Consider the following 23,255-nt stretch of genomic DNA (forward strand, 5'->3'; position numbering starts at 1 on the left):
CTCATCCTGTTAGCTTGAACCTTGGTTGATCAAGCCCAAGATGGAATGTATATTTTTGTCTCGTCTGCTTGGATTTGGTTTGTCCCTCGTGTGCGGACTCTGGACTTAATTTGTTTTTTTGATTAGGAATAAATTTGTTTGATTTGTCACTTGTATTAACATTGAAAAGTATTGTTTCTTGCGCGCTATACAGACAAAACATATCGTTCATAGAGAAGGAAACAAGAAAGTGCAGAATGTAGTGTTACAGTCATAGCTAGGGCGTAGAGAAAGACCAACTTAATGCAAGGTAATTCCATTCAAAAGTCTGACAGCAGCAGGGAAGAAGCTGTTCTTGAGTCGGTTGGTACGTGACCTCAGACTTTTGTATCTTTTTCACGAAGGAAGAAGGTGGAAGAGAGAATATCCGGGGTGAGTGGGGTCCTTAATTATGCTGGCTGCTTTGCCGAGGCAGCGGGAAGTGTAGACCGAGTCAATGGATGGGAGGCTGGTTTGCGTGATGGATTGGGCTACATTCATGACCTGTTGTAGTTCCTTGCGGTCTTGGGCAGAGCAGGTGCCATACCAAGCTGCGATACAACCAGAAAGAATGCTTTCTATGGTGCATCTGTAAAAGTTGGTGAGAGTCGTAGCTGACATGGCAAATTTCCTTAGTCTTCTGAGAAGGTAGAGGCGTTCTTAACTATAGTGTCAGCATGCGGGGACCAGGACAGATTGTTGGTAATCTGAATACCCTAAAAACTTGAAGCTCTCGACCCTTTCTACTTCGTCCCTGTTGATGTAGACAGGGGCATGTTCTCCTTTATGCTTCCTGAAGTCGATGATAATCTTTGTTTTGTTGACATTGAGGGAGAGATTATTGTTGCAGCACCAGTTCACTAGATTCTCTATCTCATTCCTGTACTTTGTCTCGTCATTGTTTGAGATCCGACCCACTGCGGTGGTGTCGTCAGCAAACTTGAAAATCAAATTGGAGGGGAATTTGACCACACAGTTATAGGTGTATAAGGAGTATAGTATGGGGCTGAGAACACAGCCTTGTTGGCACCGATGTTGAGGATGATCGTGGAGGTGGTGTTGTTACCTATCCTTACTGATTGTGGTCTGTGAGTTAGGAAGTTCAGGATCCAGGGGGAGGTGCCGAGGCCCAAGCCATGAAGTTTGGAGATGAGTTTCGTGGAAATAATAGTGTTGAAGGCTGAGCTGTAATTAATAAATAGGAGTCTGACATAGGTGTCCTTATTATCTAGGTGTTCCAGGGTTGAGTGCAGGGCCAGGGAAATGGTGTCTGCTGTGGACCTGTTGTGGCGGTAGGCCAACTGTAGTGGATCCAGGTAGTCCGGGAGGCTGAAATTGATTCGTGCCATGACTAACCTTTTGAAGCACTTCATAATGTTGGATGTCAGAGCCACCAGCCGATAGTCATAAAAGTCATAAAGTACCAAAAGATACAAAAAAAATGCAGTGATTGTTTTATGTTTACCCAAGCGTAATTTATATTTTACTTTTGTGGAAGAGTTCAGAATTATTAATACATATTTTAAAATTCAGGTGATTCTGGACTTGAGGAACTTTTTGTCAAATCATGCCATTACTTTCAATATTTCTTTCTGTTTATGTTTTTGAGTAATTATTTTGTTCTAAGTTATCATTTTTGAGGAGACCTTGTGGAGACTTTACCAATGAAAAATGTTTGCTACTAATGCAAGAAGCAATAGTGTGATTTAATGTATAAATGTGTTGACAATATACAAAACTTTATTTCATTTTAAACAGAATGTCCCATGGGATGGTATGGATGGAGATGTCAGCAGGCATGTCACTGTGCAAGTATGTGCCCCTGCCATCCAGTGACTGGAAGTTGTAACACCACCCACGACTCCAGATTTAATGACACATACAGAGGTACTCAAAGCAATATTATTACTTTATTGCAACACTATCCTACCAAAGCCTTTTTTCCATTTCTGATTCTGTCAAGATGGGGATGTCACCACTGTGAACAGCTCTCTGCTGCTTTTCTTCTATCCCAACCCACCAGGACAAACTCGTCTTAAGGCTGCCTCATTCTAGCCTTGAACTCATATAGATTTCTCCCCTAACTGCCCTCATATCCTCTTCAAGCTCACCTTTCCATGAGACCCATTTCTTAACTTCCTTGTCCCAATAAGCTTCGGTTTTGGCTGATATTAAGTTTTCTCTGCTCGGGTACTGCCACCTTTCTCAAGAAACCAGCCCTTAATCCCTTTCCCCTCCAATGCACTTGAACATGTTGCTGTCTCCTAAATCCATACCCCTCTTTCCTGGAACTGAATATTTGAATACATCCATTCAGGTTTCTGTGCGCTCACAGTTTAAAACTGTTTTTGTTAAAGTCACAAATGACGTCCTGTGTGATTGTGATAAAGGTAAATTATCCCTCTTATAGCAACCTGTCTGAGCCTTTGATACGATTGATCACATCACCCTCCTCCAAGCCTTGCTGCTGTTGTCTGTGGGGATTGCACTCATCTGGTTCCATCTATGTAATCATAGCCACTTGGGTGATTTTCTGGCTTCTCCTTTTCCTCCTGCACCTGGTGTCGCACAAGATTCATCCTTGGCCCCCATCCTTTTCAATATCTCATCATCAGGCTGCCCCTCTGACATTCTCCAGCAATATGATGTCAGGTTCCAGTTGAGGCCACCCAGCTCTTATTTGCCACCACCTTTTTTAACCCCTGCACTGCCTGTAAATTGTCAGACTGCTCACCCGATATCCGGTACCAGATGAGCAGAAATTGCCTCTAACTAAGATTTAAAGCATGACTTCAGACCCCACCGCGAACTCCATTCCCTAGTTCGTACCTCCATCCCTCCCTGGCAACCATTACAAGGGTAGATCAGACTCCCTTGGTGTTCTTTTGACCCGCAAGTAGAGTTTCCTATTTCTACCTCCATTACATCTCCTGACTTGACCTATGTCCATCTGCTACTGGAACTCTTATTCATGCATTGTTACTCCTAGATTTGACTGTTCCAATGTACTCCTAGCTGCCCTCCCATGTTCTACCCTCCATAAACCAGAAGTAATTCAAAACTCCTCAGCACCTAGTCCCATTTATATATCATAGATATGCTTATCTGATCACTAACCTACATTGACTCCCAATTACGCACTGCCTCAATTTTAAAATTCTCATCCTTGTTTTCAAATGTTTTTATGTTCATTCATGAACTGTCGGCATCGTTGGCAAGGCCAGCCTTAGTTGCCCGTCATTGCCCATCATTGGGCGGCACAGTGGTTAGCACTGCTGCTTCACCGCTCCAGGGACCTGGGTTCGATTCCCGGTTTGGGTCACTGTCTGTGTGGAGTTTGCACATTCTCCTCGTGTCTGCGTGGGTTTCCTCCGGGTGCTCCGGTTTCCTCCCACAGTCCAAAGATGTGCAGGTTAGGTTGATTGATCATGCTAAAAATTGCCCCTTTGAGTCCTGAGATGTGTAGGTTTGAGGGATTAGCGGGTAAATATGTAGGGATATGGGGGTAGGGTCTGGGTGGGATTGTGGTCGGTGTAGACTCGATGGGCCGAATGGCCTCCTTCTGCACTGTATGGTTTCTATGATTCTATGATTTAATTGCCCTTGAAAGTGGTCAGCTGCCTTTTTGAATATAACTAACTAACCTGTTAGGAGGTCAGTTGAGAATTAACCACATTGCTGTGGTTCTGGAATCACGTAGCCTCAGACTGGATAAGGATGACTGATTTCTAACCGTTGTTTGTGAAACCAGATGAATTTTAAGGCAATTCAGTAATTTCATGGCCACCATTACTGATACAAGTATTTCAGTTCTCGTCTCAGCCTCCATCTGAGGGGAGACCTGATAGAGATCTACAAGGTTATGAGGCATAGACAGGATGAATAGTCAGAGGCTTTTTCCGAGAGTGGAAATGTCAATTACAAGGGGGCACAGGTTCAAGGTGAAAGAAGGAAAGTTTAAGGGAGATATGCGGAGAAATCTTTTCATGCAGAGAGTAGTGGGTGCCTGAAACGTGCTGCCAGAGGAGGTGGTGGAAGCAGGCACATTAGTGACATTTAAGAGGCATCTGGATGAGTACATGAATAAGGAAGGAATAGAGGAATATGGACCGAGTCAGGGCAGGTTTTTTTTATAGTTTTGTTAGTGCTTCCTGATCGGCACAGGTTTGGAGGGCTAAAGCGCCTATTCCTGTGCTGTACTTTTCTTTGTTCATAAATTCCCCAGCTACTATGGTGGAATTCGAACGTCTCCAGGCCTCCGGGTCACTCATTAGTACCATAAACACTGAGACCATGTCCTAGGCCCTCCTTTATCTGTAATCTCCCCAGCATCACATCCTTTGAGCCTTCTGCATTCTTCTAATTCTGACTTGACAATTTTAAACACCACCTTGGTCGCTATGTTGTCAGCCACCAAAGCCCCAAGCTCTAGAATTCCCACCCTGAAGCAGTCTGCCTCTATACCTCTCTTTTCTCTGTTAAAATGTGTCTTAAAACCTAATCCTTTGATAAAGCTTTGGTCATTTGCCCCATATTTTCTTAAGTGACTTGGTGCCACATTTTGTTTGAAAATATTTCTGTGATGGGCTTTGGTGAGTTTTATTACGTTAAAGATGTTTTACAAATACTCATTGAGGGATATGTGGGTAAATGAAGTTAGAATATGTATGATCTAGTTGAATGGAGGAACAGACTTGAAGGGCTGAATAGCCCATTTTGTCCTGTGTTCCAATTAACAGCCAGTGTTGTGTTCCTGTTGTCCTAGCTAAATATGTTAAAGATCTAATCAATTATTTCATTGCTTGTGTGATCTTGCTCTGTGGGCATTAGTTGTTGCTCTTGCCTACAATTGTCGTCATATTTCAAAAGTGCTCATTTACATTTAGCGCTTTCGGGTCTTCTAGCAATGTGCAAAGTTCTAAATAAATGCAAATTATTGCCAGACAATTTGGGGCAATATAAATGAAGTCTTTTTGAGAAGCAGAGAGAAGAATTCTATAATTTGGCTACTGGTCATTTAAAATATTCAGACCTCCGAACTTATCTTCAGTTAATAGAAACCCTACAGTGCAGAAGGAGGCCATTCGGCCCATCGAGTCTGCACTGACCACAATCCCACCCAGGCCCTACCCCCACATATTTACTTGCTAATCCCTCTAACCTACGCATCTCAGGACTCTAAGGGGCAATTTTTAACCTGGCCAATCAACCTAACCCGCACATCTTTGGACTGTGGGAGGAAACCGGAGCACCCGGAGGAAACCCACGCAGACACGAGGAGAATGTGCAAACTCCACACAGACAGTGACCCGAGCCGGGAATCGAACCTGGGACCCTGGAGCTGTGAAGCAGCAGTGCTAACCACTGTGCTACCGTGCCGCCCATATCATTGTGATCCCGACCATAATGGCTTCCTATTATCAGGCTTGGTGTTTAAGCATAAATTTTGTGTTAAATTAAAGGATGGCAGGTGCATAATTTCTTGACGTGCACTCTTTGAAGCGTAGAAACAGAAAATTTAGTGTACCATTAATACATTGGCTAAATTGTAAATTGTCTCCTCAACAGTGCCGTGTTTATAAAATTTATCAAAAAAGTCAAACTATCACTGTTTAAATCATAGAACATAGAACAGTACAGCACAGAACAGGCCCTTCGGCCCACGATGTTGTGCCGAGCTTTGTCTGAAACCCAGATCAAGCTATTTCCTCCCTATCATCCCGAAGTACTCCATGTGCCTATCCAATAGCTTCTTAAATGTTCCTAAAGTTTCTGACTCCACTATCCCTGCAGGCAGTCCATTCCACACCTCAACCACTCTCTGAGTAAAAAACCCACCTTGGACATCCTTCCTATATCTCCCACCATGAACCCTATAGTTATGCCCCCTAGTTACCGCTCCATTCACCCGAGGAAATAGTCTTTGAACGTTCACTCTATCTATCCCCCTCATCATCTTATAAACCTCTATCAAGTCTCCTCTCAACCTCCTCCGCTCCAAAGAGAAAAGCCCAAGTTCCCTCAACCTTTCCTCATAAGACCTACCCTCCAAACCAGGCAGCATCCTGGTAAATCTCCTTTGCACTCTTTCCAGTGTCTCCACATCCTTCTTGTAGTGAGGTGACCAGAACTGCACACAATATTCCAAATGTGGTCTCGCCAAGGTCCTGTACAGTTGCAGCATAACCCCACGGCTCTTAAACTCAAACCCCCTGTTAATGAACGCCAACACACTATAGGCCTTCTTCACGGCTCTATCCACTTGAGTGGCAACCTTCAGAGATCTATGGATATGAACCCCAAGATCTCTCTGTTCCTCCACATTCTTGAGAACCCTACCTTTGACCCTGTAATCCACATTTAAATTTGTCCTACCAAAATGAATCACCTCGCATTTGTCAGGGTTAAACTCCATTTGCCATTTTTCAGCCCAGCTCTGCATCCTATCTATATATCTCTTTGCAGCCTACAACAGCCCTCCACCTCATCCACTACTCCACCAATCTTGGTGTCATCAGCAAATTTACTGATCCACCCTTCAGCCCCCTCCTCCAAGTCATTTATAAAAATTACAAATAGAGGACCAAGCACTGATCCCTGTGGCACTCCGCTGGTAACCGGTTTTCAGTCTGAAAATTTTCCATCCACCACCACCCTCTGTCTTCTGTTAGATACAGTAAGAAGTCTCACAACACCAGGTTAAAGTCCAACAGGTTTATTTGGTAGCAAATACCATAAGCTTTCGGAGCGCTGCCCCTTCGTCAGATGGAGTGGTTATCTGTTCTCAAACAGTGCAAACAGACACAGAAATCAAATTACAGAATACTGATTAGAATGCAAATCTCTACAGCCAGCCAGGTCTTAAATGTACAGACAATGTGGGTGGAGGGAGCATTCAACACAGGTTAAAGAGATGTGTATTGTCTCCAGACAGAACAGCCAGTGAAATTCTGCAAGCCAAGGAGGCAAGCTGTGGGGGTTACTGATAATGTGACATAAATCCAACATCCCGGTTTAGGCCGTCCTCATGTGTGCGGAACTTGGCTATCAGTTTCTGCTCAGCGACTCTGCGCTGTCGTGTGTCGTGAAGGCCGCCTTGGAGAACGCTTACCTGAAGATCCAAGGCTGAATGCCCGTGACTGCTGAAGTGCTCCCCCACAGGAAGAGAACAGTCTTGCCTGGTGATTGTCGAGCGGTGTTCATTCATCCGTTGTCGTAGCGTCTGCATGGTTTCCCCAATGTACCATGCCTCAGGACATCCTGGATGTCCTGAGGCATGGTACATTGGGGAAACCATGCAGACGCTACGACAACGGATGAATGAACACCGCTCGACAATCACCAGGCAAGACTGTTCTCTTCCTGTGGGGGAGCACTTCAGCAGTCACGGGCATTCAGCCTTGGATCTTCAGGTAAGCGTTCTCCAAGGCGGCCTTCACGACACACGACAGCGCAGAGTCGCTGAGCAGAAACTGATAGCCAAGTTCCGCACACATGAGGACGGCCTAAACCGGGATGTTGGATTTATGTCACATTATCAGTAACCCCCACAGCTTGCCTCCTTGGCTTGCAGAATTTCACTGGCTGTTCTGTCTGGAGACAATACACATCTCTTTAACCTGTGTTGAATGCTCCCTCCACCCACATTGTCTGTACATTTAAGACCTAGCTGGCTGTAGAGATTTGCATTCTAATCAGTATTCTGTAATTTGATTTCTGTGTCTGTTTGCACTGTTTGAGAACAGATAACCACTCCATCTGACGAAGGGGCAGCGCTCCGAAAGCTTATGGTATTTGCTAGCAAATAAACCTGTTGGACTTTAACCTGGTGTTGTGAGACTTCTTACTGTGCTTACCCCAGTCCAACGCTGGCATCTCCACATTCTGTTAGATAGCCAGTTACCTATCCAATCGGCCAAACTTCCCTCTATCCCACACATCCTTACTTTCTTCATAAGCCGACCGTGGGGGACTTTATCAAACGCCTTACTAAAATCCATGTATATGACATCAACTGCACTACCTTCATCTACACACTTAGTTAACTCCTCAAAAAATTCTAGCAAATTTGTGAGGCAAGACTTGCCCTTCACAAATCCGTGCTGACTATCCCGGATTAAGCTGCATCTTTCTAAATGGTCGTAAATCCTATCCCCAAGGACCTTTTCCATCAACTTACTGACCACCGAAGTAAGACTAACCGGCCTATAATTACCAGGGTCATTTCTATTCCCTTTCTTAAACAGAGGAACCACATTCGCCATTCTCCAGTCCTCTGGCACCATCCCCGTGGACAGTGAGGACGCAAAGATCAATGCCAAAGGCTCTGCTATCTCATCCCTTGCCTCCCAAAGAATCCTAGGATATATTTCATCAGGCCCAGGGGACTTATCAATTTTCAGTTTATTCAAAATTGCTAGTACATCTTCCCTCCGAACATCTACTTCCTCCAGCCTATCAGCCTGTGACACCCTCTCTTCCTCAAAAACATGGCCCCTCTCCTTGGTGAACACTGAAGAAAAGTATTCATTCATCACCTCTCCTATCTCTTCTGACTCCATGCACAAATTCCCACTGCCGTCCTTGACCGGCCCCAGCCTCACCCTGGTCATTCTTTTATTCCTCACATAAGAGTAAAAAGCCTTGGGGTTTTCCTTGATCCGACCCGCCAAGGACTCCTCATGCCCCCTCCTAGCTCTCCTAAGTCCCTTTTTCAGCTCATTTCTTGCTAACTTGTAACCCTCCATCGAGCCAACTGAACCTTGTTTTCTCAACCTAACATACGCTTCCTTCTTCCTCTTGACAAGACATTCCACAAGACGATCGTTGAGAAACATGCTTTAACTGGATTGTCAACAGCAATTTGTTTTAATAACTTCTTTCTATATTTCAACAAAGAAACTAGAATAACAATTGTTGCTGTTCCTATTGGATTCTTTCCATTCAGAAACAAAAAAATAGGAATATTTACATTTTTATGCCTTCACTTGCCTGAAATAAAAACCTTTAATATTCAATGAATGTCCAGGATTTGTCAAGTCTTGTTAGTAAAAAGCTGGCAGATAAGGCATATTCTTCTGCCCTTCAATTCTTGTTAATGAATTTGACCCCAAGGTGTGTTTCCAACTAGATATCCACGTCATTACAAAGTCTGTTTGCTTATTTCCACCTCCGTTGCATCTCTCGATTTATAATTTAACAACTGTGCATGCCCAGAATAAACTGATTTGTTCAGAAGCTATGAGTAACTGTTGAAGTGAAATAAAGAAAACGGCTTGTATTTTTCACAATAATTGGACCATAGGATGCATATTTATTCTCCATTTTAAATATGTTAATTTAATATTTTGTAATTCTTCAATTTCATCTTATTTACAAATAAATAAAAATTACAGAAGTTTTGGTTCCAGGGAGTGGAATTGTTGGAGCATAGGTGTGCCTCTGCATTAAAAGCTGAGGAGCTGGCAATGCAAAACTCAGGCAATACGATACCACAATTGACTAGAGAGCATAATCATGATCTGACAAATTTACTCAAGTAGTTTCCATTATAATTTTGTACATAAGAATTTTTAATAGAAAAAAAAGTGACATTAAAAAACAGCTGACAACAAGGGACAAACTTTGGTGATGAAAAATGCCTGCAGATGTAGATATTCATACAGGTATGACTTTATGTTTGTAATATTTATCAATAGCAATGAATCTGTTTTTTTATGTTTGTTTCTGTTAATAATTTGGGCACTTTGTCAGGTTAAATCTGCATCCAGAAACAAAGTCTATTGTATTTATATTACAGTGCATCAGTGCCTAGCTTCACACATCAAGAATCAACATGGATTCGAAGAGGATTCACCTTTCTTAAAAGAGTTTGTATATTTTTGTTTTGTGTCTCACATACAGATTTGAAGTGAAATTCACTTGTAGCAATCTGCCTTTAATTTTTATTAATTCTGTTATTTTTAAATAAAGAATCTAATCCAAATTATCTGATCTTCCCCGAACACACCTAACCATTTTTTTTTGATGTGGCACAGAAACTGATTGCCATGTTTAAGACTTCCAAGCTACTTAGAAATGTCCACTATGATCTGTACACACTTTCTCTGGGGTTGGATCCCATTTACTAAGCCCTGAATAAATCAACATATCTATTAAAGCATTAGATAACTAGATTAACTAAAATGCAATAGGAAATTTTGCTTCTCTTGATAAATCTACCCCTCCTATGTTCTATCAGTGAGCTAGCCTGGCAGGTCAGCTATAGATCAACCTAGCTCAGGTATCATGTCCATCAAAATAATACATAACTGCAATATTGCAGTGCTGGAAATCTGAAATAAAAACAATCATGTCTATCCCATTAGTTACCATCTTGGACCACCAGCCACTGCCATTAGTAAAATTCTTCAGGAGCTTTTCTAGCTCATGTAGTGTAAATGAAGAGTGCTGTATTCAGCCTGAGAAGGGCAACTCTGAAGTGAGTCCATAGTTCTTGGAACTTACTGTTGCCCACTCTACTTGAATGTTATGAATGTGAAATTGACTCCTGTCAAGTACCAAAATTTGTTGAACCGTGGACCCAAGTTTGGAAAACCCTGATCTATCTAACCTTGTAATAATCTGCTTTTGCAGTAGCCCTTGATTTCCCCAGGAGGGTTCATAGAATCATAGAAACCCTACAGTGCAGAAGGAGGCCATTCGGCCCATCGAGTCTGCACCGACCACAATCCCACCCAGGCCCTACCCCCACAAATACAATTTCAATAGTTCTTTAACTTTCACCTAATGGTTTTCCCTCCCTTGCAGTTACTAGAGCAAATTCTGCTTACTGGATGAATGGCTAGTTACCTCTAGCATAAGCTTGTTCTTTTGTTCAGCTGCAAATGCACAGAAATTAATGGTCAAGTCTCCTGCCATCTCAGCAATGGTTATACAAATCTTGTTGTCACGGCTTTGTGGGTTAACAAAATATCCCTATTTTAGTTGACTTGATTGATTATTGTCATATGTATTAGTATACAGTGAAAAGTATTGTTTCTATTTAGCCAAAGCATACCATACATAGAGAAGGAAAGGAGAGAGTGCAGAATGTTAGTCATAGCGAGGGTGATCTAAGAAAGATCAACTTAATACGAGATAGGTCCGTTCAAACCTCGGACCTACAGGGAGGGAGGAAGGCAGCAGGGAGGAAGCTGTTTTTGAGCCGGTTGGTACGTGATCTCAGACTTTTGTATCTTTTTCCCGATAGAAGAAGGTGGAAGAGAGAACATCCAGGGTGTGTGGGGATTAAGTGCCTTCATCCAATCACTTAAGTCAATGATTTAGCAGCTATTGTTTTTTACATTGGATGTGCCAAGAACTGCTTTTTGATAATTGCAGTAACTGGGGAGTGAAATTTAGACCATTTTGGATCTTCAGAAAAGTTTTAGCTTCCTAAAAAGGATTAAAATGAGAAAAATTGCTTTAGAGTTCTTCCAAACAGCAAGGTCATTAAATAAAAAGTAAAATTTCCTTTAACCACTTGTGTTTTGAAATTTCCGAAAACAGATAGCATAGGCACCGTTTAGAAGTTACTTGTTCTGTATTGTGGTGAAATGCTACCAGGTTTGTGATGAATGAAAAAAATAACTTTAGGAATGGTAAAATTGATTCAAATGTAAAATAGTGATATTTCTCTTTCTCTCATTTGATAGGAGAACTTGGCTAATCATATCCATCACCCTTTTCGCCCTTCTGCTACTAAGTACAGCAGGAAATCTTTTTCAATTTTGCCAAAAAACTGCTTGCTTGGGATTCCGCAGTGAGTACTCCTACCAACGATTGAAGGAATCTAATGGACAATTTACTAGTGCAGACATCCCTGAAATTATCCCACTGAAAAAGGCTGAAGCATTAATTGAAGAAGACAGGAGCTCAGAAACTATGATTTTTTAACTGGTGGAGTTCCGTGTAAACGTAGTCTTTATTGCTGCCTTGTTTTACTTCTGTAAGAAGTCTCACAACACCAGGTTAAAGTCCAGGTTAACGTCTTGTTTTATTTCTAGCAAAGCAGCAGAATTTTATTTGGAACTTGGGAGAACCTAAATGGGTTTCCTGTAAACTGTACCTACTGCCAATAGTCACCTAGACATCACCCTCAGGAATTGCAACACTGTGAAAGAAATGTATATGTGACTAAGTTTTAGTAACATCCAAATATACTAGAATTCATATACAGAGTTCCCAATCAAAAACTCACTATCCGAAGAGTTAATGTTTTCTATAATGTTTTTTACACAGCTTTTCATCTACATCCTACTTCTCCATTTTTTTTTTCCCGTGTGACCAGCACAGATATAAAACTGAAGGTGTATTCCATGGAATTAAGAATTTTAAAATGTGATTTTATTGAAGGTTTCAAGATGAGGTGAACTGATCAGAATGGATAGAAATTAGTTCTGCCACTTAGGGGACATAGCCCAAAAGTTAGAGCCAGGCCTTTCAAGATGAAGTTACAAAACGCTTCCATGCGCAATAAGTTTAAAATTTTGGAACCCTTCCACATATGGCAATTGATGCTATGTCAATTGTTAATTTTAAATCGAAGATTGATAGATTTTTGTCAACAAAAGGCACATCAAAAACAGTATGGGGAAATTGTGCATATATGTTGTTAGGTCACAAATCAAGCCATGATCTCACTGAGTGGTGGAACAGGCTAAATGGCCTACTCTGTTCCTATGTTAGTAAAAAGCTTGTAGATGAAAAGACATACTCTTCTGCCCTTCAATTCTTGTTAATAAATTTGACCTCAAGATCAAATAAAGGGCAGGTATCCAGAAAGCAATGTGCTTAGCTGTCCGTTGATTCCAAAACTGGACTTCTGATGTGTGTCAGAACTAAATGTAATGTTTTGGTTCTTGCTCAAGCTCCTCGTTAGTTGATTTCTAATGCAATTATTGCCAAGCTGCTGGTTGGGGTCATTTCCACAGGAGCATTTTCTTCACAGAGCAGCTAAATTCCCAAATTAATATGTTTACTGTATATGTGTTTGCAGATGTTTAAAAAGAAGTTTGAACTCGATCTGACCAAATATTTTACAGATCCACAAAGGTCCTGCAAATGTAACCTGAAACCTGATTATTTCAGTTATGTGTCTGTACAACTAGGGGGAACTCGGGGCATTTTAATTAAGGACAAAGACTTTTACAATGAAATTTGTTGCACACTGCACATTTTTTAAACCTTTTCTATAAACCTTTTGCCCTATTGTGTTGAATTTGCAGCACTTTGGACACTTGATGCAATGTGTTTGATGCAAGCATAAGTAACACGAATAAATTGGGGGCAAAACAGTCCATTAAGATATTTGATTTTGAAGTACGTTTCCAATCTAACAATAGAGTTTTTAAAACAAGCTTAGCATCATGCCTTATGCTCCTTTTTTTTGCACCATGATAATGTCCTGCACTTTGAGCCTTGTCTTTCCAACACGATTCCTTATGCATCCACTATGCATCTTAGTGGATTACATGATATTCAGCAATGGACTTGATAGTTACAAATGTCACAAATGTGAATTATTTATTTTTCATGATTTAATTTAGTTGAGGTGATACAAGAATGTAAAGGTTTAAGGAATAACCTTGGCTAAGTGGTTCTACAAGCCATTATCCTCCAATTTCCCAGTAAAATATCGAATATTTATTGCCTGTAACTTTTTAAGGAACTTCTTTCTGAAATATGCTTAGGGGTGTTTTGATTTTTTTCCTCCAACAATTTGAGGCATCTTAAAACTGATCTATTTGTGCCTATTCAAGAGCTCCCAGTTAGCATGTCACTGAAGTAAATAAAGTGCAATAATTATGTTCTTCCAACTGATGTTTTCACTGTGCTTTGCAAATTCAGTTCAGGGCTAAATTATTTGAACTAAATATTCTTAGGCTACGGAATGGGAAAGGGTGCAATAAAATCTATATCTGCCACTATAATCTGCTTTTACAGATGGATATGATTTTAAACTTGCAGTTTTTAAAAGTTTTATCTGCTGATTATGTATTCCTATAATATGTGCCATTCTTTGCTGTAGAGATGGCTGATATCTAGTTCCTGAGATTTCATCAGTTCAGCTGTGAAAATGATATTGAAGTACATGAGCGCTAACTGATGTGATGTGCTTGCCATTTTCCAAGGAACTACTTGATAAATTATTTTGTGGCTTATTATGATGGCTTACTAAGAGGAGGCGATGGCCTAGTGGTATTATCACTAGACTATTAATCCAGAAACTCCCCTCATGTTCTGGGGAGCTGGATTCAAATCCTGCCATGGCAAGTGGTGGAATTTGAATTCAATTAAAAATATCTGGAACTAAAAATCTACTGATGACCATGAAACCATTGTCGATTGTCAGAAAAACCTCTGCTTCTCTAATGTACTTTAGGGAAGGAAATCTGCCGTCCTTCCCTGGTCTGGCCTACGTGTGACTCCAGGACCACAGCAATGTGGTTGATTCTCAACTGTCCTCAGGCAACTAGGGATGGGCAATAAATGCTGGTGGGCCAGCCAGCGACGCCCATATCCCATGAATGAATAAAAAGAGAGATTGACAATTGAACACAAAATCATGGGGGCAGAACTGATACTACCACTTTGTGGTTAATGGAAATTGAATGCCAAATACTTGAAGCCATTTTACCTTTCTCCACATGCCAATGACCCTCATGTTGAAAATGTTGCTCTAATGGAGATTAAGCCATTTTTCTCCATTAAGTACAAACTTTATGCTGTAATCAGGCAGCATATATTTGAAAATATAATGAGAGTGTATTTTTGAAAATATAGTGCCAAATTTACAATGCATATTGATTATAAAGAAGTTGCCCTTGTACCCGATTATAAAGGGAAAAGTTATGATCATGTTGAATCTGTATTTCATATTGCACTTTAGTATTGTTTTTAGGTGGAAGTATCTGTTTTATTTTTAAAATGCTTGGGTTTACATCTTTCAGACTGGAATGTAATCTTTGAAATATTAATAAAAGAAACTCTTGCACTAAATTCTGGCAGTTTTTTGTAGTGGCTGTTAAGATGAAGTTTACTTTCTAGTTATGAATCTGCAATCTGGTCCCAGTAAATATGTCTCGCAAAATAATGGGAGTGCACGTTCTGTGACTTTTGTAAATAGATGTAAATTCCCTTTCCTCCAAGATCTTCCAGAAAATCCACCATTTGACCAAAGCCGTAACTAACCTTTCTAATATCCACAGTAAATGCTGGAAAAACTCAGCAGGTCTGACAGAGAATATGGCTCTGAAGAAGGGTCATCCAGACTCTCAACATTGGCTCTATTCTCTCTCCACATATGCTGTCAGACCTGCTGGCCAGAATTTTATTGCCCCACCTGCCACAGGAATCCGAGCAGGCAAGGGATGGAGTATGGAAAGATCCATTGACTTTGGGCGAGGTTTTATGGTTTCGGGACGAGCGAGGCCGTAAAATCCAGCCTGCTGAGTTTTTCCAGCGTTTTCTGTTTTTTTGTTTTAAGTTACAGCATCCTCAGTTTTTTGCCTTTACCTAACATCTACCTGCTTTGGCTCAAGCATCCAATTTTCCATTGTGCTTCTTATAAGCACCATGGGATTTTTTTAAATCTTAAAGATATTGAACAGAATAAATGCAAGTTGTTGATCTAATTGCTGCGTACTTCTGATTTCCCGACGCTGAAGTATTTGATCATGGATTTTCTGTGTTTTATGGTGTACGTGCTCTACCTGAAAGCAGTTAAGGCAAACTATCTGGCAAATTTTCTTCTGTATTAAAACTTTAAACTAAATTACCTAGATGGTGCTTCTCGTGCTCTGCATCATGTAATGGTAGTATGCGTGCCCACATTCCTTATATGGTAGGTTCCTGTTCCTGAGTAAGCCTTGGAGAGGAAATGTTTGCACAAAATACATGGTGCATAAAATTGGTAGGAAAATCACTCTGGAATAGCTGGTTTGCTGGAATCCCTGAGATTGACTAAAGCATCATTTTTTGATTTGTTTTATTCTTGTCACATGTATTGGGATACACTGAAAAGTATTGTTTGTTATGTGTGTTATGGTTCAGATTAGAAACTCCAAAGTGTTTTATGAAGCTTGTCTGAATTATAAGTTTTGCCTCTTGAATTTGGCTCGGATAAGCATCAAATGTTCCATTTCCGGTGTGATTCAAATGACCCACTAGGGAGTTTTTATCAAACTAAGTTTTTATTTAAGAACATAGTTAACATATACGGAACAAAAATTAGCAATAACTTTTATCAATTACAAGCGAAAACAAAACAACCACAATAATAGATAAGGAAATAGATGTTCGGAGGGAGGATGTCCTGGCAGTTTTGAATAAACTGAAGGTCGATAAGTCCCCTGGGCTTGATGAAATATATCCTAGGATTCTTTGGGAGGCAAGGGATGAGATTGCAGAGCCTTTGGCTTTGATCTTTGGGTCCTCGCTGTCCATGGGGATGGTGCCAGAGGACTGGAGAATGGCGAATGTTGTTCCTCTGTTTAAGAAAGGAAATAGAAATGACCCTGGTAATTATAGACCGGTTAGTCTTTCTTCGGTGGTTGGTAAATTGATGGAAAAGGTCCTTAGGGATGGGATTTACGACCATTTAGAAAGATGCGGATTAATCCAGGATAGTCAGCATGGATTCGTGAAGGGCAAGTTGTGCCTCACAAATTTGATTGAATTTTTTGAGGAGGTAACTAAGTGTGTTGATGAAGGTAGGGCAGTTGATGTCATATACATGGATTTTAGTAAGGCGTTTGATAAGGTCCCGCATGGTCGGCTTATGATGAAAGTGAGGAGGTGTGGGATAGAGGGAAAGTTGGCCGATTGGATGGGTAACTGGCTGTCTGATCGAAGACAGAGGGTGGTGGTGGATGGAAAATTTTCGGACTGGAGGCAGGTTGCTAGTGGAGTGCCACAGGGATCAGTGCTTGGTCCTCTGCTCTTTGTGATTTTTATTAATGACTTAGAGGAGGGGGCTGAAGGGTGGACCAGTAACTTTGCTGATGACACCAAGATTGGTGGAGTAGTGGATGAGGTGGAGGGCTGTTGTAGGCTGCAAAGAGACATAGATTGGATGCAAAGCTGGGCTGAAAAATGGCAAATGGAGTTTAACCCTGATAAATGTGAGGTGATTCATTTTGGTAGGACTAATTTAAATGTGGATTACAGGGTCAAAGGTAGGGTTCTGAAGACTGTGGAGGAACAGAGAGATCTTGGGGTCCATATCCACAGATCTCTAAAGATTGCCACTCCAGTGGATAGAGCTGTGAAGAAGGCCTATAGTGTGTTAGCTTTTATTAACAGGGGGTTGGAGTTTAAGAGCTGTGGGGTTATGCTGCAACTGTACAGGACCTTGGTGAGACCACATTTGGAATATTGTGTGCAGTTCTGGTCACCTCACTATAAGAAGGATGTGGAAGCGCTGGAAAGAGTGCAGAGGAGATTTACCAGGATGCTGCCTGGTTTGGAGGGTAGGTCTTATGAGGAAAGGTTGAGGGAGCTAGGGCTGTTCTCTCTGGAGCGGAGGAGGCTGAGGGGAGACTTAATAGAGGTTTATAAAATGATGAAGGGGATAGATAGAGTGAACGTTCAAAGACTATTTCCTCGGGTGGATGGAGCTATTACAAGGGGGCATAACTATAGGGTTCATAGTGGGAGATACAGGAAGGATATCAGAGGTAGGTTCTTTACGCAGAGAGTGGTTGGGGTGTGGAATGGACTGCCTGCAGTGATAGTGGAGTCAGACACTTTAGGAACATTTAAGCGGTTATTGGATAGGCACATGGAGCACACCAGGATGATATGGAGTGGGATAGCTTGATCTTGGTTTCAGATAAAGCTCGGCACAACATCATGGGCTGAAGGGCCTGTTCTGTGCTGTACTGTTCTATGTTCTATAACGTATAACCCTTAACCAATATATATCAGATGTTCCAATCAAAACCAATATTCAATAAACAAAACCCTTTAAACAGATTTATCACTGCACAGGCTGAAGCTCACATACTGGAATCCAGTTCCCTGGGTTGAATGCTGACTTCAAATGATCTTGAAAACTCGGATCAGCTCCCCAAAACACCAAAGCACAGATCATTTATTGCAGCATGACAACAAGCCTTTTTTTCAGCTTACTGGTAAAATTTTCAAAGCAAAACAAAGAAAGACGTCTTTCCAGCTTGCTTCTAAGATTGCCTCTAACACTGCAGCCAAAACAAAACTAAGGTGAAAAACTTTGGTCACCTGACCTACCCACTTTTTTTTCTCCTTCCAGCAATGACATCACCCAAGGCGGTAACCATGATTTTTTAAAAAACCTTTTAAAGGTACACTAACATCACATGTGCTATACAGACAAAACCTCCTGTTCGTAGAGCACATTAGGGAGAATGAAAGGAGAGGGTGCAGAATATAGTGTTGCAGTTTCAGATAGGGTGAAGTGAAAGATCAACATAAAATATGGTAGGTCCATTCAAAAATCGGATGGCAGCTGGGAAGAAGCTGTTCTTGAGTCGGTTGGTACGTGCTCTCAGACTTTTGTATCTTTTTCCCAAAGGAAGAAGTGGAAGAGAGTATGTCTGGGGTGTGTGTGTGGGGGTCCTTGAGGGGAAGGCCTGGCATTGTGGTATTGTCAATGGGCTAGTAATTCAGGGACCCAGGGTAATGCCCTGGGTTCAAGTCCGACCACGGCAGATGGTGAAATTTGAATTCAATAAAAAATTGGAATTAAAGTCTAATGATGATCATGAAACCATTGTCAATTGTTGTAAAACCCATTTGGTTCACTAATGTCCTTTAGGGATGAAATCTGCCACCCTTACCTGGTCTGGCCTACATGTGACTCCAGATCCACATCAATGTGGTTGACTCTCAAATGCCCTTTGAAATGGAGGGCAGTTTGGAATGAGTAAAAAAGGTTGGCCGAGCCAGCGATGCCCACATCCTGTAAAACATAAAAATTATACTGGCTGCTTTTCCGAGGCAGTGGGAAGTGTAGATGGAGGCAATGGATGGGAGGCTGGTTTTTTTGATGGACTGGGCTACATTCACAACCCTTTGTAGTTTCTTGCGGTCTTAGTCCAAGCAGGAATCAAACCAAGCTGTGATACATCTGGAAAGGATGTTTTCTATGGTGCATCTGTAAAAAAGAATTGGTGAGAGTCCTAGCGGACATGCTGAATTTCCTTAGCCTCTTGAGAAAGTAGAGGCGTTGATAGGCTTTCTTAACTATCGCATCAGCGTGAAGGGACCAGGGCAGGTTGTTGGTGATCTGAACACCTAGAAACTTGAAGCTGTCGACCATTTCCACTTCGTCGCCGGTGTCCACAAAAGTGTCTGCCTGACACGTTAAGATATTGTGGATATTAAATACAGATTTAAAGACTGAAGGTTCATGTACACCACATCAACCTGCTGTTCACGCAACACTTGTGCTGCAACGAAGTTGGAGAATTTGGCAGCCAGCCAAATCCCCATTCACTGCAGCGGGATGGGAAAATCCTGCTGGCACGAACAGTGGTAAGATTCCAGCCTATGTATCATAAAATACATGAGTTCTTTTAACATAAAGAATTGGTCAATTCATTTTCTTTTATATGACCCCAACATTAATTTCAATGGGGTTAGATTCCAGAAGTGATACCTGCTATGCTTATTCTCTTCACAGAATGGTGCTGTTAGTCTTACCCAAGGATGCCTGTTATTCTTGCATGTCTTGTGGTGGTACAATAGCCACTCTGCCTATTATAACAAACAACTAAAAACCACAAACCATTTCATTTGAATAAGTGCTCAATTTCACACTAGTATATAAAAACCTTTATTATTATTATTATTCATAACCCCCTCTAGACCAATAAATTGGAATCAATGCAAATTATAATTTCAATAATTTCCCATGATAACGTTGATGGAAGCTACAAATGCCAATTTTGGCTCACATGTAATTACAGTGCAGCAACTTTACAGAGATAATTTCCATTGAGTCTGAACATAAGAATTTATGTCTATAATAGTCTTGACTTGATGTGGAAATGCTGCCGTTGGACTGGGGTAAACACAGTAAGGAGTCTAACAACACCAGGTTAAAGTCCAACAGGTTTATTTGGTAGCAAACGCCACTAGCTTTCGGAGCGCTGCTCCTTCATCAGGTGAGTGGAAGATCTGCTCATAAACGGCAAACAGGGCATATAAAGACACAAACTCAATTTACAGAATAATGAATAATGATTGGAATGCGAGTCTTTACAGCTAATCAAGTCTTAAAAACCCTCCACTCACATCGTCTGTACCTTTAAGACTTGATTAGCTGTAAAGACTCGCATTCCAATCATTCATTATTCTGTAAATTGAGTTTGTGTCTTTATATGCCCTGTTTGCTGTTTATGAGCAGATCTCCCACTCACCTGACGAAGGAGCAGCGCTCCGAAAGCTAGTGGCGTTTGCTACCAAATAAACCTGTTGGACTTTAACCTGGTGTTGTTAGACTCCTTACTATAGTCTTGACTTTACATGCTTTTCCTGTCCATGCTACTGGACTCTCAGCTGGGATCCAGTACTGAGCTCTGTCGAGCTCCCCTAGAAGTAGCCTTCCAGTCAGACAAGGGTCATCTTCTGTATGGTATCATTCTTGTGACTTTAAATTATTACATTACAAATACATAATGGAAATCCACATATTTGGAAATTACCCATCTAAACTTGTCAATGTAACTGTAGAAATCTAGTTCCCACAATTATATCTCAATCCTTCGATTTTTATTTGCCATTTTTCCATTAAATTCCAATAAAAATTCCTAATGACCGCAATTAGAATTTAACCAAAACAAAAGTTACAAACATTACAGATTTCACAATAATACTATTACAGATAGAGAGACTGAATCAGTAAAGGTGTAATAGAAACTTGAATGTAGATTTATATCACAAAGGCAGCTATTTGGCCCATCATGTCAATACCAGCTGAAAAAGAGCCATCCAGTCTAATCCCACCCTCCAGATCTTGGTTCACAGCCCTACAGGTTATAGCACCTCCAGTGTATTCCCAAAATGCAAAGAAGGTTTTACCTCCGCCACCCTTTCGGGCAGTGAGTTTCAGCCTGCATCACACTCGGTGAAAACATTTCTCCTCAACTCTCCTATAATCCTTCCACCAATTACTTTAAATCTAAGTCCCCTAGTTATTGATCTCTCTGCTAACAGAAATAGATCTTTCCTATGCACTCTAGGCTACTCAATTTTATACACTTCAATTAAATCTCCCCTCAGCCCCCTCTGTTCCAAAGAACATAACCTCAGCCTATAAATCTTTCCTCGTAGTTAAAATTCTCCATTCTGGGCAACATCCTCACAGATCTGTTATGTATCCTTTCTCGTGTAGAATCATAGAATCCCTACAGTCAGAAAGAGGCCATTTGGTCCATCAAGCCTGCACCGATGACCATCCCATCCAGGCCCTATCAACATTACCCCATGTATTTACACCGCTAATCTCCCTGGCACTAAAGGGCAATTGAGCATGCCCAATCAACATAACTCTCACATCTTTGGACTGGATTGTGGGAGGAAACCGGAGCACCCGGAGGAAACCCACAAAGACACGAGGAGAATGTGTAAACTCCACACAGTCCCGAGGCTGGAATTGAACCTGAGTCTCCAGCACAGTGAGGCAGCAGTGCTAGCCACCCTGATCACACCCTTTCTGTAATGTGATGACCAGAACTTTGTTATTCATTAACAGGATGTGAGCGTTGTTGGCCAGGTCAGCATTTATCGCCCATCCCTAATTGTACTTAAAGTGGTGGTGAGTTGCCTTATTGAACCATGCCCATTTTGCCTGGTGGACTGCAGCTAGAATACTGTACGTAGTACTCTTGCTGCGGTCTTACCAGTGTGTTTTTCTTTCACATAACTTCATTACTCTCTAACTCTAGACTTAATCCAATGAATGTCTTCTTGGCCACATCATCTACATGTCTTGCTGCCCTCGGATCTGCATGTTGGCAGACACTTTTTTGGTCTCTACTGGACCCTACTCTTTCCTTTGTTACCCCCTTGCTCTTTATGCATTCATAAAACACCTTTGAATTGTATTTGCCAAGATTCCAAGTCCTATTTGAATGCCTCATTTGCTGATTCACCTGTTTCCAGTCTACTTTTGCCAACTCGCATCTCAACTTTGTAAATTTGGCCATCTCCCAATTTAAAACTTTTACTTGTGACCCATAAAAATCTTTTTCCATAACTAAATCTAACTGAATTATGATCACTAAAATGCCGTTCCACCAATACTTCTTGCATTTGACCAGCTTCATACCAAAGAATGAAGTTTAACACGCACAATTGTAGGGACTGTTCTAAGTACTGGCTGAAAAAGTTCTCCTGAATATATTTTAAGGATTCAGTGCCCTTAGTATCTTTTGCGCTGAGTGTTTCTTCATTAATGTCAGGGTTGTTGAAATCCACTACAATTATTACTCCACTTTTTTTCTGTACTCCTCAGCAATTTCCTCTTGCTGTCTTTAATTTCTTAATTTCTATTTGAATTTCACCACTACGCTTCCTATATTCTATATTCTCTGTAGTATCAAACTCTTAGCAATAAGCTTTTTTATTTTGTCTTATCCTACTCTGTTCTTTGACATGCAGTGGAGTCTAGATTTGGGAGTCTTGCTCTTTTTCTTTGTCGGAGTACATTCTTCTCTTTAAATGTCCCTCACTGCACTAACAGCATATTGCTCTTCTATCTCATTCTGACTGTTTGATGTCTATAATACTCCCAGCACTCTCCTAATTTCTTTGTTCTTCACTTTCACCCATTTGGCTTCCTTTGATCCTCCTCCTAACACATTATATCACTAACTTAAAAATAGCAGAAACAGGTATCTCAGAATTCTGAGCCGTATTTTTCTAACTTAGCATATGCAATGCCTTGGTAAACCTCATAATAATGTAAAAAAATCTTTTATCTGCACTAACTTCCTGTTAACATTTGCCACAACGAATTTCTATGTCCAAATTTATAATGGAACCTTCTATTTTATGCATTGGCATGCTGTTATTACATTCTCCTCGAATAAAAGCAGGGTCCATGCTCTGACTCCCACCATTTCTGTGCATCTCACTAGCAACATATTTGGAATCACCACTGACCAGAATCTGAACTAGCCCTGCCATATCATGTATTGTTTCATGTGCAA

The 23,255-nt window shown here is 41.1% G+C and overlaps 1 protein-coding gene across 3 annotated transcripts in view; it reads left to right on the forward strand.

Moving 5' to 3' along the window:
* Positions 1–15,052, forward strand: part of nagpa (N-acetylglucosamine-1-phosphodiester alpha-N-acetylglucosaminidase) — a 79,783-nt gene extending 64,731 nt beyond the window's left edge. For all 3 annotated transcript variants that reach the window (XM_078215934.1, XM_078215935.1, XM_078215936.1), the window contains 3 exons: positions 1,777–1,905; positions 9,818–9,887; positions 11,715–15,052. In XM_078215934.1, the coding sequence (XP_078072060.1) occupies positions 1,777–1,905; positions 9,818–9,887; positions 11,715–11,955 (440 nt within the window). In that variant the 3' untranslated portion in view covers positions 11,956–15,052. The remainder of the gene's footprint in view (positions 1–1,776; positions 1,906–9,817; positions 9,888–11,714) is intronic.
* Positions 15,053–23,255: the final 8,203 nt, after the last annotated feature.

The sequence above is a fragment of the Mustelus asterias genome, chromosome 7, assembly GCF_964213995.1.
Source record: "Mustelus asterias chromosome 7, sMusAst1.hap1.1, whole genome shotgun sequence".
NCBI classification, from domain to species: Eukaryota; Metazoa; Chordata; class Chondrichthyes; order Carcharhiniformes; family Triakidae; genus Mustelus; species Mustelus asterias.